We start from the raw sequence: 18,305 nt of genomic DNA on the forward strand, positions 1-18,305 counted from the left end.
TGCCCCTTTGACTTGAAAATACCGTTGCGATTCCATTAGGCATTCGGGTAATCCAGGATAATCTCTGCCATCTCAAGATCTTTAACTTAATCACATCTGCGAAATCCCTTTTGCCATGTCGAGTGACATAGTTACAGGTTCCCAGGTTCCGGGAAATAGAATGTAGACATCTTTGGGGGGCTATTATTCTGCCTACCACACATTCCTGAGCATGAATCAGACGGGCTATTTCACATGCAGATATTTGAACAATACATTGCCTATAATTTTAAAACATGGTAATTTGTAAACCCCTGCTCCGTGTCAGGCACAGGCACTGTGCCAGGTTTGCAGGTAAGAGTCAGTGCATAGAGAGGTTAAGTAATTTTCCCAAGGTCACAGAGCTGGTCAGTGGCCGAGCTGAGTTTCAAACTCAGGTCTGTCGGACTTCAAAGCCTGTGTTCATCGTGGGCCGTGGCTGTAGCTCAACATTTCCCGCGCTCTGCTCAATTTGCTCTCCTTGGCTAGCCTTCATGTTGAAAGCTTTTCACTTAGTTTGACATTGAACGATACAACCTAACCAGGCAAAACCTTTTAAGCCCCTATGAATCTCATATTTGACTCATTCAGCAGGTGCCAGTGGAGGATGCCATCAGGAAACACTCATTCACGATGATGTCTCCACATGCTCTAATAAATCTTCCCCAAAGTAGCATCCGGCGGGTTCTTCCTCCATAATACAAACAGAAGTGCGCCCGCCAGGTTATCTTCTCCGTGGGTGAAATGTAAATGTCTGAATAGCATCAGGTGGTGGCAGTGAGAAATAATCTTTCCAACAGCCTACAAGTATACCCACTATCTTATTCTTTTTTTTAAGATTTATTTTGGAGAGAGAGAGAGAGAGAGACAGAGGATCCAAAGTGGGCTCTGCACCAATGGCAGAGAGCCCTATGCGGGACTCGAACTCAAAAATCCATGAGATCATGACCCGAGGCAAAGTCGAATGCTTAATCGACTGAGCCACCCAGGCGCGCCCTGTCTCCGCTGTCTTACTCTTGAAAAAAGAGAGCCTGACACTTTAGGAGCCTCATTTCGTGTGTTAATCAAGTTTCTCATCCTCTCTGATTTACTTCGCAAAGTTCTCAGCCTCAGTTGCACATGACAATCAGCTGGGGAGCTTTCAAAACTACAGAAACCTGGTCCCCACACCCGGGAGATTCTGGCCTCACAGGGGTGGGTTGCAGCATCAGGACTTTTAAAAATACAGAATGGGGGTGCCTGGGTGGCTCTGTCGGTTAAGTGTCCGACTTGGGCCTCAGGTCATGATCTTGTGGTTTGCGGGTTCGAGCCCCACATCGGGCTCTGTGCTGACAGCTCACAGCTCAGACGGAGCCTGAAGCCTGCCTCAGATTCTGTGTCTCCCTCTCTTTCTCTCTCTCCCCATCCCCTGCTTGTGCTCTCTCTGTCTCTCTCAAAAATAAATGAACATTAAAAAAACAGACTTTAAAAACGCAGAACAACAACAAAAAAGGTTTAGAGCCACAGAGATGAAGTGAAGCAGAGATGATGAGAGACTTTATTAAGATATAGGTTTTGATGCTCAACTATTGGACTCACTTTTTGCCAAGAATGTCTGCTTTGTTTGCATCGAAAACAATAAACCCTATTAATGTATGTATCCCAAGAAGGCGGCCACGTAAAAACCTTCGCTGTGTCCAAAAGCGATCGTTTGAAACACCTACTCTACTTCAGTGCCAGGGGAGGGGCTCTGTGGAATGACTCCCTAATGGCGCTTGACAGTAAGTGTAGACAGTCAATGTGCTTCCACTGAAGCCCACTCTGGCTACCAGAAGAAATACTCTTCGGTAAGTAAGTAAGCAAGCATGAGATAAGCACACTTTGAAAGAAAGATAGTCCTTTATTTCCTCAAAGTAGCCTGGAGAACCTCACCACACCATTCAAGTGTAGGAATTCAAAAGAAACAAAACCATCAGCATTAAACCATGGCAGGCCCTAGCATGTAAAATACTACCCTTGCTCAGAACGTTTTTGGAATAAATCTTCCGGAATTTGCATCACGGAAATTTTATAACGCCACTTCTGAAAATCAGTTTTGGGGGCTGTAGAGCATGCAACTCTTGATCTCAGGGTTGTGAGTTCGAGCCCCGTGTTGGGTACAGAGATTATTTAAAATCTTAAAAAGACAAAGAGTTTTTATATAACCAGATCAGTATTTTTTTTTTTTATCCAAAGTGGTATTAACCAGATTTCCAGAATTACCATTCACCTATCAAACTATCAATTGGCTTTAGGTTATTTCAAAAATGTAGGAAATAACCCTCAAGGATGATTGATTGTGCCCTCTGTTGACATCCAAGAAATTCCTGAAGGGCGAGAGATCTTAAGTGACAAAGGTGACCCCAAGGCTCTAAGGTCAGTTCTCTAGAGCAGAGGTTCTCATACTTTAATGTGCATAAGAATCACCCAGAGAGTTTGTTAAACTGCTTTCCCAGGCCGCACTCCCAGAGATTCTAATCAGTAGGCCCAGAGATTCCCTCAACTTGACTTTACTTTGAGCAACACTGTTGTAGAGCAAAACTGAAGATAAAAATACAGATGTGAATGTATGCGTTTTACTATCCCGTTTTCAAAAACGACAGAACTTGTCCAAAGGACTCAGGAGTCAACTTGGAAACACTCTTGTCTGCCTAAGATGAAAAGTTGAAGCATCGTTAAGGATGAGAACTGCAATGTATCGAAATCCATCAACTGTGTTTAAATCCACCAGTTCATAATACTATAGAACAGAGTCCCGAACAAACCAAAGACGTCAGTTGTCTGCATCGGCAGCTGCAAGGGGTCACAGGCATTATTTTGAAAACTGGAAGCCAGAGGGAAAGAATCAGGCATTTATCTTACCTTTTCTATACAAACATACTTCTGAGTGACCAAGTAGTAAGGAGAAGCAGATCGTCTTAGAATGAGTAATGAAAGTATGGAGGTAATGAAGAAGGTAATGCATTAGACTCTCCCCGTTTTCAAACCCCTCGTGAATGAGTGGATCTAGGCATGGGGCATCAACAACTGCCAGCATGACAAAAAGACAGACAACCGCCAATGTCATACACTCCAGAGAGAGACACACGCACCACCTATCAAGTAGTTTCCCAAGTAAATAGAACCTGGTTTTGATCACACCTCTTGGTCCAAGACCAATTTATGGGAAATAAAGAAGGGATAAAGGAGTACATTAACACCACAGGGATGCAATCAGCAAAATCCAGATTGTAGGAAGCTCTATAGGACAAACTTAGTTGCTGCAACCAAAAAATTGCAAGAAACCTAAGGATTAAACAAGATCTAAAAGACACAGCCATCAATTGCAATGTAAACCCCGTATTACTAGGATCGCAATTCAAAACACTGTAAAAAAAATTACAACATGCATGAGACAATGAGAAATTTGGACAGTTTCTGGATGCTGTAGTAGGATTAATAGTAAATGTTTCAGGTATGATACTGATATCATGTTTATGGGTTTTTAATTTTTTTTTAATGTTTATTTACTTTTTTGAGACAGAGAGACAGAGTCTGAGTGGAGAGAGGGGACAGAGAGAAGGAGACACAGAATCCGAAGCAGGGTCCAGTCTCTGAGCCATCAGCACAGAGCCCGATGCGGGGCTCAAACCCACAGACCATGGGATCATGACCTGAGCCAAAGCTGGATGCCCAACCGACTGAGCCACACAGGTGCCCCATGTTTATGTTTTTTTTAAACTTTATTTTAGAAATATGCACTGAAGTATTTGCAGATGAATTATATTGTGTGGGTGTGGGGAGTGGATAGGGCTGTAGACGACAGCTTCTCAACTGGCTGCAACTTTGTCCCCCCAGTGTACATTTAGTGATGTCTGGAGATGTTTTTCTTGACCACGTGTGTGTGTGTGTGTGTGTGTGTGTGTGTGTGTGTGTTGGGGGGGGGGGGGGGGATGCTCCAGGCATTTAGTGCTAAACATCCTACAATGCACAGAAACAGCCCTCCAACGTGGGGGAATGGGTCTGCGCTGACACCCTGCCTGACAACATTGAATGTGTCCACATGGCTAACGCTGGCAAAGACTTGAACTGCGGCTCATCTGAGTGTCCGTCAGTCGGCAGAGGCAGACCGTGAGGGGTGGGAGGCCTGTTAGGAGCTGCTAGGAGGCCACCTCCTACTTGTCCCTATCTCCCGCTGAGAGACCCCCAGGAAGCAGTTCCTAACTGCCTCTTGAGTTCTGCTGAGATATGGGGCTTCTGGCCCTGTCCCCCTCCGCATCAGCCCTGCGGAGTAGAAAACCGGTTAGTTGCCATCTACAATGGGCTCCTCAGCAGCAGGAGTCTAGAGGTCATCTGGCCTCTTTTGTTGCCCTGCTGTCCTTGGCGTAGGGGACAAGGACCACGGGAAGCTGGCACCGATGGTACATCTCTTTCACTAAGTAAGTAATAAACTTTCTGAATCCCAAAGCGACTCAATGTACTTTTACCAGTCAAGTCAGTCAGAACTCAGCTTTAGTTTCGCCTTGTCTGGTGTGTGTACAACGACCTGCCCAAAATGTCAATGCCAAGGTTGAGAAGCTCTGCATGAAACAATATTAGTACTGGGCTGATTGTTATTGAAGCTGCACGACAAGTACATGAACAGCACAAATGGGGAGATACTGTTTTGTCTAATTCTGCATATGTTAAAAACTATTCATAATAAAAGCTGTATTTACAATTTTTTTTACTTTTTTTAAAGTAGACTTCATGCCCAGTGTGGGGTTGGAACTCACAGCCCTGAGATCTAGAGTCACATGCTCTACTGACTGAGGCAGCCAGGCACCCCAAAAGCTGTATTTCTTTTTAAAAAGATAAAAATTGGTCACCTTGCTTTATGAGATGTCTAACACTTTAAGTGCACGTACTGAGGCAATCTGCAGATGGGAACAAATTTGCCATCAGGCTTGTAGTTCCACTACCAAATTACAAACTGTGTTCTTGAGCAAATTATGTAATTTCTCTAAACCTCAGTTTCCTCACCAATAAAATAAGACTAATTATGCCCCTGAGGGTTTCATAGGGATTAAATATAAGTGTTTAGCTGAGTGTTTTACATATATACCTTTCTTAGACCTCCTTCCTTTGTTCTTTTTGTTTGCTACTCTTCAATTCAGAAATGGAAAGAGCTCTTCTTGTCACTTTGACGAGTAATTTTGATCCAGCCAATTTCTTTTCAAACCATTCCCTGGAAAAGCGTAGATGGCGCTGGTATAAAACGTTTGGTTCTAAGGGTTTAAAACAACCAACTCGGAGGCTGAGTCGCTCACTTGGTTGTGCATCTGACTTTTGATTTCCGTTCAGGTCGTGATCTTGGGGTTGTGAGATTGACCCCTGAGTCGGGCTCTGCGCTGAGTGTGCAGCCTGCTTGGGATCCTCTCTCTTCCTCTGCCCTTCTCCTCCACCCCCTCTCTCTCTCTTTCTGTAAAGTTAAAAATTAAAAAAAAAAAACAAACCAACAACAACAAACCCTAGAGGGACCCCAGAGGAATGGGGAGTAAGAAGAACGTATATGATTAATTCATTAGTTCTCAATCCAGGATGATTTTGCCCCACAGAGGACATGTCACCATGCCTGGAAACATTTTTGGTTGTCAAGACTTGGGTGGGGCGGTGCTACTAGGCTATACTGTAGAGACCAGGGATACTGGCTGGAGACCAGCGATGCTGCTGAACAACCCACTATATGCACAGGATTGCTCCCCACAACGAGGAATTGTCTGGCCCCCAATATCATCAATACCAAGGTTGAGAAACCCTGGGCTAACGTGACCAAAACTCCTTGATGAAGCTTTTCCTAGATAATTAACTTTACCTTTCTTTGTTCTTCTTATCCACACATACAGGTTATTAAAGACATGCTCAGGAGAAATCATTCAAAATGTGATTACTCTAGCTCTGTGGCCCTAATTTGTTATTCATTTCTTGAAGAGAAAAAAATCTGAGTAGTGTTCTGATTTTATTGCCTTTGAGTTTCAAATAGCAAACTTGAAGCATGCACTGATTACCTTCTTAATTAATAGGCTGTGAAGGCAGGGCATCACTTTATTAACCAGTGGGAAGGAGGTACGGTCTCTCAACAGCTTGGTAGTCTTTATTCCCAACTGTGACGCCAAAGGGGGAGGATTGGGATGAAGGGGATGCAGACAGCGCTCCCGAACAGATATATTTTTCGTGTTAAAATAGTTCACCTTAGTTTCAATGACACCCGCCTACAATGTCGTTATTGAATAGAAAACATTATGGATAATTTGCCCCCCATCCCACATCCACCTTTTAAAGTCAAGATGCCTGGGGTGCCTGGCTGGCTCAGGTGGTAGAGCGCGTGACCCTTGATCTCAGGGTTGTGAGTTCAAGCCCCATACTGGGTACAGCGATGACTTTAAAAAAAGTAAAGAGGGGCGCCTGGGTGGCTCAGTCGATTAAGTGGCCGACTTCGGCTCAGGTCATGATCTCGCGGTCCATGAGTTCGAGCCCCGCATCAGGCTCTGTGCTGATAGCTCAGAGCCTGGAGCCTGCTTCTGTTTCTGTGTCTCCCTCTCTCTCTGCCCCTCCCCCATTTGTGCTCTGTCTCTCTGCCTTTCAAAAATGAATAAATGTTAAAAAAAATTTTTTTTAAATAAAAAAAATAAAGATACTTGACCTCAGGACCACAGGGCCATAGGTAAATGGTGGTAACCGTATTCTACTGGCAAACAATAGCAAGGCCATTCCTACGAGACGTGTCGTGTGCGTCACGCGGCAATGGGGCAAACACGTTTGAGAAGATAAACAGTGGGGTGGGGAATCTGTACAGGTGGTAGAAATGCTTAAGCATCTATGAGGTAGTTCCTTTTACTCTATCTGGCCCTCAACTCACTCCACCCCTTCTATGAATACAGCCCCCAGCCCCCAGCCCAGGGAATTGGGTTGGGACACCTGATGAAGAAACCAAGCCTTGGGCTGTTCAGTGGTTCCTCAGATCTTCAGATTCCCTCTTTCAGAAATTAGAACTAAGAGACGCCAACTGAGTAGATCAGGGGATTAGAGTAAATATGTCTGCAAATGAGCCTTTCCGAGGCTTTGTCAAGCTGCTCCTGTTCCTTTCCTTGCTTTTCAGCTTTCTGTGGGTTCTATTAGATAGACTTTTGCATTTGCCCTACTGAAAAAGCTAGCTCAGCGGCTACTGTTCCTTGAAACCCAGCACTGGGTCTGAGACAGATGTGCACACATCTCCCCGCCCCCGCCCCAGACGAGACTAACAGGAGAAATGAAGCCAAGGGCTAACAGGGAAAGGCCACTTAACAGGTATTTATGCTTCACGCCTAGGAGCATCAGGGGATGACACTCTTTCCAGAGACCAGCTCAGAGTAAATTCACCTCATAAACCCCATAATCTAGATGTACCACACTTTTGATACTTTTGTATGCAAACTTACGACTCCTTTGGTGTGATTATATTGAATCATTATTTATCTCATGATGTTACCTAATTCTCACTTGTAACCTTGACATCTGTCTCTCCTCTTGTTAATTAACCCATCAACCAGGCTTGGGAAGATCAGTTCGTACCTCCAGGATCCATCCACTTTCTTACATCATCCTCAACCCTCCCACGGGCTTCTGCCTCCAGCACTCCCCTAAAGCTCAGTTACGTTTCTACGTGAGTGTTTCTTAGCTGCACAGGAGGACCTTTCAGAGCAGCGGTCCTTTACTTAGGGATAATTTGTATCCCGCTCCCCAAGGGTGATTTTGTAGTGTCTGGACACAGTTGTTGTTTTTAAGATTTTATTTATTTATTTGTTGGGGGGGGGGTGCAGAGGAAAAGGGAGAGAATCCTAAGCAGGCTCCATGTCCAGAGCCAACGCGGGGCTCCATCGCACGACTGTGAGATCACGACCTGAGCCGAAAGTGAGAGTCAGATGCTTAAATGACTGAACCATCCAGGTGCCACTAAGATTTTATTCTTAAGTAATCTCTACACCCAACGTGGGGCTCGAAATTACAGCCCTGAGATCAAGAGTTGCATGCTCCGCCGAGTGAGCCAGCCAGGTGCCCCTGGACAAAGTTTTGATTGTTACAACTCGGGGGGTGCTACTGACATCTGGTGGGTAAAGACTAAGGACGCTGTAAACATGCTACAACGCACAAGAAAACCCCCCATAATGAAGAATTAACCAACCCAAATTGTCAATAATGCCAAAGCTGAGAAACTTTGCTTTAAGGCAAAGATGGATCTTTGCAAGAAATAACACAATTCAAAATGGGCAAAGGATTTGAAAAGACGTCTCTCCAAAGAAGATACACAAATGGCCAATAGATATGTGAACAATGCACAACCTCTTTAGCCATTAGGGACATGCAAACCAAAACCACAATGAGACACCACCTCACACCCACTAGGATGGCTAAAATTTTGAAAATGGAAAATAACAAGAGTTGGTGAGGATGTGGAGAAATCGGAACCCTCATACACTGCTGGTGGAATGTAATTGGCAGTTCCTCAAAAAGTTAAAAATAGAGTTACCATTTGACCTACCAATTCCACGCCTAGGTATTTACCCGAGAGTATTGAAAACATGTGTTCACAAAAATCTTGTACACAAATGTCATAGCATTATTCACAATAACCAAGAAGTGCAAGCAACCCAAATGTCCACTGCCTGGTGAATGGAGAAACAAATAGTGGTTTATCCATACAATGGAATATTATTTGGCCATAAAAAAGGATGAAGTACAGATCCATGCTACAACATGAATGGACCTTGAAAAGATAAACTCACTGAAAGAAGCCAGACACAAAAGACGACATGTTGTATGATTCCACCTCTGTGAAATGTCCAGAAAAGGCAAATCCACGTAAGAGAAATCGATGAGTGGTTTTCTAGTACTGGGGCTATTGGGGGGACTGGGGAGGGACTGACTGCTACTGAGTGCCGTTTTTGGAGGTGGTGATGAAAGTCCTCTAAAAGTAAAATGTGTTGCAGGTTGCATAACCCTGTGAATATACTAAAAAACAATGAATTGGTTTTTAGTGAGTTTTTTTTAACAATTTAATGGCTTATATCTTGAAAAGAACGTCTCTTTGAATCTCCTGAGTGCCAGTCACAAAGGAGGTGCTCATTAAATAATGCAGTACACCTGAAGCATGGAAGACAAACACAAGATTTCCTTCCTGCTGTGATTACTATTGTTTTTAACATTTTATGGCCAGAGAGGAACAGTAGTGATTCCCTTAAATCAACTTCCAGGTTAACCAACCTGCAGAATTAACCAGTGCCCTCCATTTTCCCTACGGACCCTAAGAGTACTCTGAATGCTTCTGTCTGGTAGTAAGCTACTCTTGAGAATGCCTGGGTAGATTAGCTCTGAAAAGTTGAGTTTTACATTTTACAAGAGTTAACTGAACTTTCCCCCATCCTGTTTATGGCCACTGTGACGGAAATGATGCAATTTAATTAAATGTTATGGAAACTGATAAAAATGTGCAAAAAGAGTATTTTTAAGACTAAATTGTTTTCAAAAGACAAGAAGCAGTCATGTGGCTTTTAAAAACTGTTGAATTAGGTGAGGGCAAGACAACTGTAAAGATAGGGAACAAGATCCCCCCAAACATAGCATTTTATACTCCATTTTTTAAAAATATCTTAAGTTTTCTCTTCATTTAGAATAAACCCAAAATGGAAATCATAGATATTGCCTATGTGATGCTCAATAAAGAAAAGATGACACAGAGTTCTAATCGGTGGTCCAATTAAAGGATTGGCAAAGTAATAATATATTATTTTAAATTAAAAAATATTTAATGCATATATTTATCATTTTTTTAAACAAGTCTTTATCAGAGACATTTTATTTTTCAATTAACCAACCTATCGGTCCCCATTGTATATGGTAAGAAGACTTCTACTGTGCTACTCTCCTACCTTGTAGAATGGAGAAAACCCTACAAAACTCTTTTATTAATTCTCCACTTGTGTGCTGAATTCCTTGTGTGATACTTACAAGCTTCCTTCAATTGCCCTCTTCAGGGAAGGTGTAGTAGCCACATGGCAAGGAATTTATGGGACAGATTTGTGTACAAGCCTGACCCATGTCTCCTGGAGGCTGAGCCTGCTGTGCACATCGCAGCGGAAGCCAAGGAAAAACTGTAGAGAGGGAGTCAGCCACCTCTGGTGTCTCTGAGCAGATCCCACCTTGCCTTGAGATATCACACACCTCCAGCAAACCTAGGAGTCTGGCAGGGTTTGGGGTGGAAAGTCCTGTAAATAGTGATTACTCCATCTTTGTGGCTGGTGTTAATGATCAAGTCATTCAATTTAGACACTGGAGTCAAGTTGAAGTGGGTCTACCCAACAATGATGTATGCCTTATAGACTGGGTTGAAATTCATTCATTCTCAGGGACAACCTAGAGTTGACCTTAGATGAACAAACACAGGATTCTCCCTGGGCAAGGAGGATAGAGAATAAACAGGGATTTAAATTCCTTTCACTCATTCAACAAACACTTACTGAGCATCTACAGTACATCAGGAGCCATGCATCCAAGATGTGATAGTCTACACTCTCAAAGAATGTATAGAGCAGGAATATATAGGTAGGGCAAACTCTGAAAGATTTTTTGTCTGTTTTTTAGTAAATATGATGGTACTGTTAAAAATCTAATCTTACCATCTTCGCTTTTAAAAGAATTATCATTTAAATTCCTCTTACTTGGGGCGCCTGGGTGGCGCAGTCGGTTAAGCGTCCGACTTCAGCCAGGTCACGATCTCGCGGTCCGTGAGTTCGAGCCCCGCGTCGGGCTCTGGGCTGATGGCTCAGAGCCTGGAGCCTGTTTCCGATTCTGTGTCTCCCTCTCTCTCTGCCCCTCCCCCGTTCATGCTCTGTCTCTCTCTGTCCCAAAAATAAATAAACGTTGAAAAAAAAATTAAAAAAAAAATAAATTCCTCTTACTTTTTTCTATGACTTAATGGAACTGAAGAAGACACATTTGAAACAGATATTATTTTTCTTTTTGTCCTGGGCCACACTTTCCATTTTTTTCCTTTCTTTTTTCTTTCCATGTGTGTAACTGTGTGTGCACCTGTGTGTGCACGTGTGCGTGCGTGTGTGTGTGTATATGTGAGATAGAGGGAGAGAAAGAAAAAATTTCTAGTTCATGAAAAGCCCAAGAGAACTTTATAATGCTCTAATAGGGGCACCTGGCTGGCTCAGTCAGTAGAACATGTGACTCTTGATCTCAGGGTTACGAGTTCAGGCCCCATGTTGGGCACAGCGATTACTTCAAAAAATAAAAATACTAAAATAAAAAAATAAAATGCTCTAATGCCTGGGGCAAGATTGAAATAAAGAGTATGTTTTTCACATTATAAGTCCTCACTGCAAGAATGGGGCAAGATTCATTTAAAAAAATTTTTTTTAACATTTATTTTTTTTTGAGACAGAGAGAGACAGAGCATGGATGGGGGAGGGTCAGAAAGAGAGGGAGACACAGAATCTGAAACAGGCTCCATGCTCTGAGCTGTCAGCACAGAGCCTGATGTGGGACTCGAACACATGGACTGCAAGATCATGACCTGAGCAGAAACCGGATGCTTAACCGATTGAGCCACCCAGGCTCCCCAAGGGCAAGATTAATTTTATGCCAGTTCTTTTTTTTTTTTTTAATAATTTTTTTTTCAACGTTTATTTATTTTTTGGGGGACAGAGAGTATGCCAGTTCTTGTATATCCTTTGCTCCATGGTATTTGAGAGCTGGTCCCAACTCCCTGAGAATAAAGGACAAAAATAAGAGAAACCAGTAAGATTCCTTTTCTTCCCATAGTTTCCAGTACTGGGAAGACCAGAAGAACCCCAGGTTTCAACAGACACAGGTTTCACCTCTCACTCCACATCTTTTCGTGTGCTAATTGAGCCATTTAGGTGAGCTGGTAAGATTTCCAAAATGCATACTAGTCAAGGCTTGCCTTAGTGGACCACGGTGGATGGGGAGCCATAGTTTAGCAAGAGAGATTAGTGTCTTCTAGAAACCCAGATTCAATTGCAACAGACATACAGCGTGTGCACTACCTGTCAATTTTCAGAGTGAGAGCTATCAGCAGAGCAGCCGATGGCAGTGATTATACATCTGTTAACTGGGTCAGCATGGCGTGTGACCCTTGGATAGGTCTACCATATAGTCTCCAAAGGAGACAAAGACTGCAGTGAGTTAGCTGCAGGTTGTACAAATACATGCCGTTCCTGTAATACTAGGATTCAGGCGAAGGAATTGCAGATGGATGAGAGGAAAAAAGCCCTAATTGTGTTACGGAACAAAAAGTAAAAATGTAATATCTATTTGCCCTAAGTGGCTTTAGGGGCACCTGGGTGGCTCAGTTGGTTGAGCGTCCGACTTCGGCTCAGGTCACGATCTCGCGGTCCATGAGTTCGAGCCCCACGTCGGGCTCTGGGCTGGTGGCTCGGAGCCTGGAGCCTGCTTCCGATTCTGTGTCTCCCTCTCTCTCTGCCCCTCCCCCGTTCATGCTCTGTCTCTCTCTGTCCCAAAAATAAATAAACGTTAAAAAAAAATAAAAAAAAAAAGATGCTCAGATATCTAAACTTCATGAATTTGGACTGTTCCAAATTGTTTAATTCCCTCCAAATAAAGACTAACTATTCCAAATGCATTTATATTGTTTCAATGATTTTCTCTTTCTTTGCTTATGGCTTACACTAGAAATTTTTCGTACAGAAGACAAGGAAGTGACAAATCATATTCTTTGAAGCTAACTGCTAAACTGAGGAATTGAGTTTTTTCCATGTTTGGAATGACCACTTCAAGCAAGCTTGCAAGAAACCACTAAAGATTTAGAAATTCAAGGGTCATTCTTCTCTAAATAACTCAAAATTCTCTTCTTCTATCCTGTTACCTAGAGCCAGCACAGTACCTGGCAAACGTGTTCAACATACTGGTCTTGTTTAATCTTTATTTATTTATTTTTGAGAGAGAGATAGCACAAGCAGGGGAAGGACAGAGGGAGAGAGGGAGACACAGACTCTGAAGCAGGCTCAAGCTTTCAGCTCACAGCCCGACACAAGGCTTGAACCCACGAACCGTGAGATCATGACCTGAGCTGAAGTTGAACACTTAACCAACTGGGCCATCCAGGCACCCCTCAACATACTGCTTAAGAACTGATGGTGCCTGGGGTGCCTGGGTGATTTAGGCGGTTGAGTGTCTGACTCTTGGTTTTGGCTTAGGTCATGATCTCATAGGTTTGTGAGTTCAAGCCCCAAGTCAGGGCTCTGCCTTATCAGCATGGAGCCTGCTTGGGATTCTCTCTCTCCCTCTCTCTCTACCCTTCCCCCACTCTGCGGGCTCACTCGCATCCACTCTCTCTCTCAAAAAGTAAATAAATAAACATTAAAAAAAAAAAAGAACTGATGGGCCCAAATGATGGCTGGTGCCTTGGGAAGGCAGCTCTCTTTTCTGAAGAAGCTCACAGATTTGGTTCCGAATTTTCACATAGGATCACACTGCTCACTCCCACCCTCCGACCTGAATGTCTGCAAGGCATCTTTTTCTCAGAAATAGGAACCCCTTATCTCACAATGAAGACTTTGCAGCAAAGATTGGTAAAGGGAAAAGAAGAAATGGAAGACAGTTTTCATTTTGATCCATGAATTCTATGGATCAAGTGGCATCTTGAAAGAACTGTCTCTGTCAATCAACAGATATTTATCAAACCCCTCCTATGTTCCAGGGTCTATGAGGGGCCCCCAGGGACACTCCTTCCGGGGTATCCTGGGATAGAGTAGAAGAAGGGAGGGTTTTAGAATTAGATCTTGAGCTAATAAAAATTTCACTGTGATAGTATTTTATGCTACCAATTTACTTAATGACCCAAAGGAAGAGAGGAAGGTAAATCAGTAGTATAAAATGATTTTCCATAGAATTTAGAAATAGCAGAAGATTTGCTATAAAGCACTAGGTTAACCATATTATTTCCTACCAGGGCACCTTAGGGGATCCTGTTTTAATGAATAAATAAAAATGATGTGTAATTATCATATCAATTGCTTGCATCTAAGTGAGTGCTTCTGGAGTTATTTGATGGTGCTTAAAAATCTTTGGCCTCTGAAGTGTGTTTAACGTCTCCTTGACTCTTATCTATATTATTAATTTGCAGATCAAAGTTAACTTGGTGCTATGCAAATGAGGAGACTTCCAATGAATGAAATTTTACTGTAAAATATTAAATCCATATTACTTATAACAGTACTGCAATATATTTTGAGGACATGTGTCAACATATCGAAAAGAGATACTACAACTTAAAGCAGTATTATCCAATAGAACTTTCTGCAGTGATGTAATATTCTATATCTGTGCTGTCTAGCCATCCACATGAGGTAGTCACTAGCCACACGTGGCTACTGAGCACTTGAAATGTGGCTAGTGCCACTGAGGAACTAAATTTTAAATTTTATTTAATTTAAACTAAAATTTAAATTAAAAAATGTTTTTTTTTTTTCAACGTTTATTTATTTTTGGGACAGAGAGAGACAGAGCATGAACGGGGAAGGGGCAGAGAGAGAGGGAGACACAGAATCTGAAACAGGCTCCAGGCTCTGAGCCGTCAGCCCAGAGCCTGACGCGGGGCTCGAACTCCCAGACCGCGAGATCGTGACCTGGCTGAAGTCGGACGCTTAACCGACTGCGCCACCCAGGCGCCCCTAAAAAATGTTTTAATGTTTATTTATTTTTGAGAGGGAGAGAAAGAGAGAGAGAGAGAGAGAGAGAGAGAGAGAGAGAGAGGGAGGGAGAGGGAGAGAGAGGCAGACACAGACTCCAAAGCAGGATCCAGGCTCTGAGTCGTCAGCACAGAGCCCGACGGGGGGGCTTGAACTCACAGACCACAAGATCATATCCTGAGCCAAAGCTGGATGCTTAACCGATTGAGCCACACAGGTGCCCCTAAACTACAATTTAAATTTAAACAGCCATATGTGGTTCGTGGCTATCTTAAATGACAGTGCAGGCTTAAAGAAAAAGTGAAAATGGGGGCACCTGAGTGAGTCTCGATTTCAACTCTGGTCATAATCTCATGGTTTGTGAGTTCGAGCTCCAAGTCGGGCTCCACGCTGATAGTGTGGTGCCTGCTTGAGATTCTCTCTCTCCCTCTCTCTCTGCCCCTCCCCAGCTCACGAGCTCTCTCTCTCTCTCTCTCTCTTTCAAAAATAAACATTTAGAAAAAGTGAAAATGTATTCCAAGATCCTGAATCTTAGCTGTACACTTACTACCTTTGGCAATTTACTTAACTTCTGTGAGCTCGAAGTTTCTCACTTGAAAACGAGAATGTAAATAACGTCTACCTGACGGGATTTGGAATAAGAGGAATTGAGATGTATCCAGGCATTCTCCTATTTCCAAATAAGTGCCGATCAAGTACCAAAGTTAAATATGTGCAAAATGAATAACCGGCTCTCTCATTTAAAGGGTGTTCGCGTTCCTAGAGAACTCATAAATATTATTAAATTCAGAATTATCCTCATTGTTCCGATAAAATATTTAATGACAATGTTTACAATTGCAGTACTATTAGCTTGGGGGTATCAGTGTATGGTGAGCAAGAGAGGTGGGAGTCAGGAAGTTAAATTTATAGAAGTTGAGGTCAGCTTTTGTATGAAAAGTACACCGAGAACCCAAAAGGCTGATTAAAATGTCAACACAATCACTTCTTCGTCATTGTTATAATTAATAGTGTAATTCATGCTTGCCCGAGGAGGCTAGATAAACCCAGCCCACGTAAGTGAAGAAAGTAAAGCACAGATTAGCAGAATAGGGAAGCAGTCAGGAGCTCAGGCACTTTTGCTGGACGTAATCACATGAAATAAGACACCCAACGTACTTACCACAGGGCGTGCCACCTACTAAGGACCAAAAATTGCAGCTGCTCTTTTTTTAAGATTTTATTTTTTTAAGTTCATTTATTTATCGGGCAGGGAGGCGCCAAGAGTGAAGGAGAGAGAGAATCTTAAGCAGGCTCCATGCTCAGCGCAGAACCCAATATAGAGCTTGATGTCATGACTGTGAGATCATGACCAGAGCTGATATCAAGAGTCAGACCCTTAATTGACTGAGCCACGCAGGTGCCCCTAAAGATTTTATTTTTAGGTAATCTCTACACCCAATTTGGGGCTTGAACTCACACCCCTGAAACCAAGAGTTGCAGGCTCCACCAACTGAGCCAGCCAGGCGCTCCAAAACTGCAGCCGTTAGTATATTAAGTGATGCTATTGGGAGACCCATGAGATTAGAAGACCTTGGTTATTTTTCAATTCACAAAAGGTATGGGAATACGGAGTGATTATTTGCACAGATTTAATTCTCCATGACTGGACAGAGAAAGATCATCTCAACTTTCCATATCTGTACCAGTCAAGAACTGAATCTCTTTAGTTGTTTTAATACCATGTCAAATCTATTTTTGGAATAAGATGTGGAAGAATGAATAAATGAAGGCCTGAAATGCATCCTTATCCCCCCATTTACACAATAAAATGAGCTGGTAAAACTCATGAATCCCCAACATGTACACTTTTTCCAAATCTGAGACAATACTGGGGCCAATGGGGAAGGGATCGCATAGAGGAATTGCTCTCCTAGCCGTGTTGCCCAGGTGCCCAGTGGCTGTGGGCCTAGACTACTTTCTGAGGCATGGGGTGCTTGAACCAGCCAGCCATGCTCGCTCTGAGGGGGATGGGGAGCTTTCGAAGGGGTGCCGATACAAGCAAGAGCAGAGCTGGTGTCTTGAGACCCAAGAAACTGCTGTCAGGGTGTGGCGTGAAACCACCTTTACTGTAAAGCAGGAACATTATGTCATTGCCAGGAAGCTTCCCCTGGTCCTAACCTCTCCTTCACATCACCTGAAAGCTTTCTTACTATTTCGTCTGACCACCTAAGCTTTTTCCATCTAGAATTCATTTGATTTAATAGGACTCCACTAAAATGCACATTCCCTTAGGCACTCAATGCCCCACAAGGCAAGACCATACGAGGTGGTCTCACTTCTGTGATAATTGCACAACGAGAAATTCAGAAACGGATGTCAGGATGTTGTGACTTTTCTAAGAGGAAACTTTCTCATTCTATAGGGTAATGAGCACTTTGTTACCACGGTTCTCCAACGCCCTCAGGCTCACACAGCGTCATTCTTTGCCTCGAACCACCTACATTTCCTCATCCTGATTTGACTGCTTTTCAGAAAGAGAAGCTGTTCCTGTCATCTAACTCTATCCAGGGATCCTGCATAGTCAGTAAGGGGATAAACAAACAGGAGCCCCAACTTTTCTTTTTTATCACCTTAAGATGGAAAGGATAAGATTTCCATGTTGAGAGGGACTATATTAATTAGCGCAGGTCCGTTACACTCACAGATACATAGGGCTTTACTTTGGGGACCTACTTCGATATTCAAACAGGCGAAGATCACTAAGAAAGCATGTCTGTTACCTTGCGCCAGGATCTGGAAGTGCCATGGTCCCTGGTATCCTGTTCCAAGGTGCATTGCTGGTGGCCCACCATTTCTGCTCCTGGTCTGCTTTCCCCGTCTCCTAGAGTCCTCTCTTCTCTTTGGAGTTCTTTTGAGTCCCAGGATGAAATCTTCCTTCTCTGGATTTACTGGAGCACTTGACCAACGGTGAACCTGAACCACAAGCTCCGAGGAACTAGTCGTGTCCCAGTGATCGAATGAGCAGAGATCCAAGGTGCTGGGTGTTCCTGCTTTGTTTGCCACCGGTCTCCTCTTGTCCCCTCTGGGCCGCTGTTCATCGACAAGTGCTGTGCTCTGGACTGGCGCTATCATGGCCTGCCGTGCGGGGACAGGCAGGTTGTGGTGAAAGCTGCACTGGTGAAAAAGGCCATTGTTTTATCTCCCCTATCCCTCACTGGAGCTATGGCAACAAATTCTGTTGGTGAATTAACTATGTCATTGTGTGCCGGCTGAACTGATTATGCTCCCGGAATGACAAACATTTTGTCTCTTTTTTTCAAGATAAAAAGTAGCCGAGACCTTGAACTGTTAATACACACTTCAACACTTTCTTTCAATGGGAGAATAAAGATAGAGAAAGGAAATCTCTCCTACATACTTTGATTCTAATAAACATTTTCTCTGCTAAGGAGCCATTCTAATCACCACCGATAAGTGAACTTGTGCATTTTAATAATGTAGAATCTTCACAAGTTGTGTTAAGGTAATTCCCCCTCAAATACCATTGTGTGTTAA

The 18,305-nt window shown here is 43.2% G+C and overlaps 1 protein-coding gene across 3 annotated transcripts in view; it reads right to left on the bottom strand.

The window, feature by feature from the left end:
- PCYT1B (phosphate cytidylyltransferase 1, choline, beta) overlaps positions 1 to 17,970 on the bottom strand; it is a 125,696-nt gene extending 107,726 nt beyond the window's left edge. The window contains exon 1 of one of the 3 annotated variants that reach the window (XM_030306180.1): positions 17,531 to 17,970. In XM_030306180.1, coding sequence (XP_030162040.1) covers positions 17,531 to 17,882 — 352 coding nt within the window. In that variant the 5' untranslated portion in view covers positions 17,883 to 17,970. The remainder of the gene's footprint in view (positions 1 to 17,530) is intronic. The other 2 variants (XM_030306177.1, XM_030306179.1) reach the window with 2 other exon arrangements.
- Positions 17,971 to 18,305: the final 335 nt, after the last annotated feature.

This window comes from Lynx canadensis, chromosome X, assembly GCF_007474595.2.
Source record: "Lynx canadensis isolate LIC74 chromosome X, mLynCan4.pri.v2, whole genome shotgun sequence".
In the NCBI taxonomy this organism is placed as follows: domain Eukaryota; kingdom Metazoa; phylum Chordata; class Mammalia; order Carnivora; family Felidae; genus Lynx; species Lynx canadensis.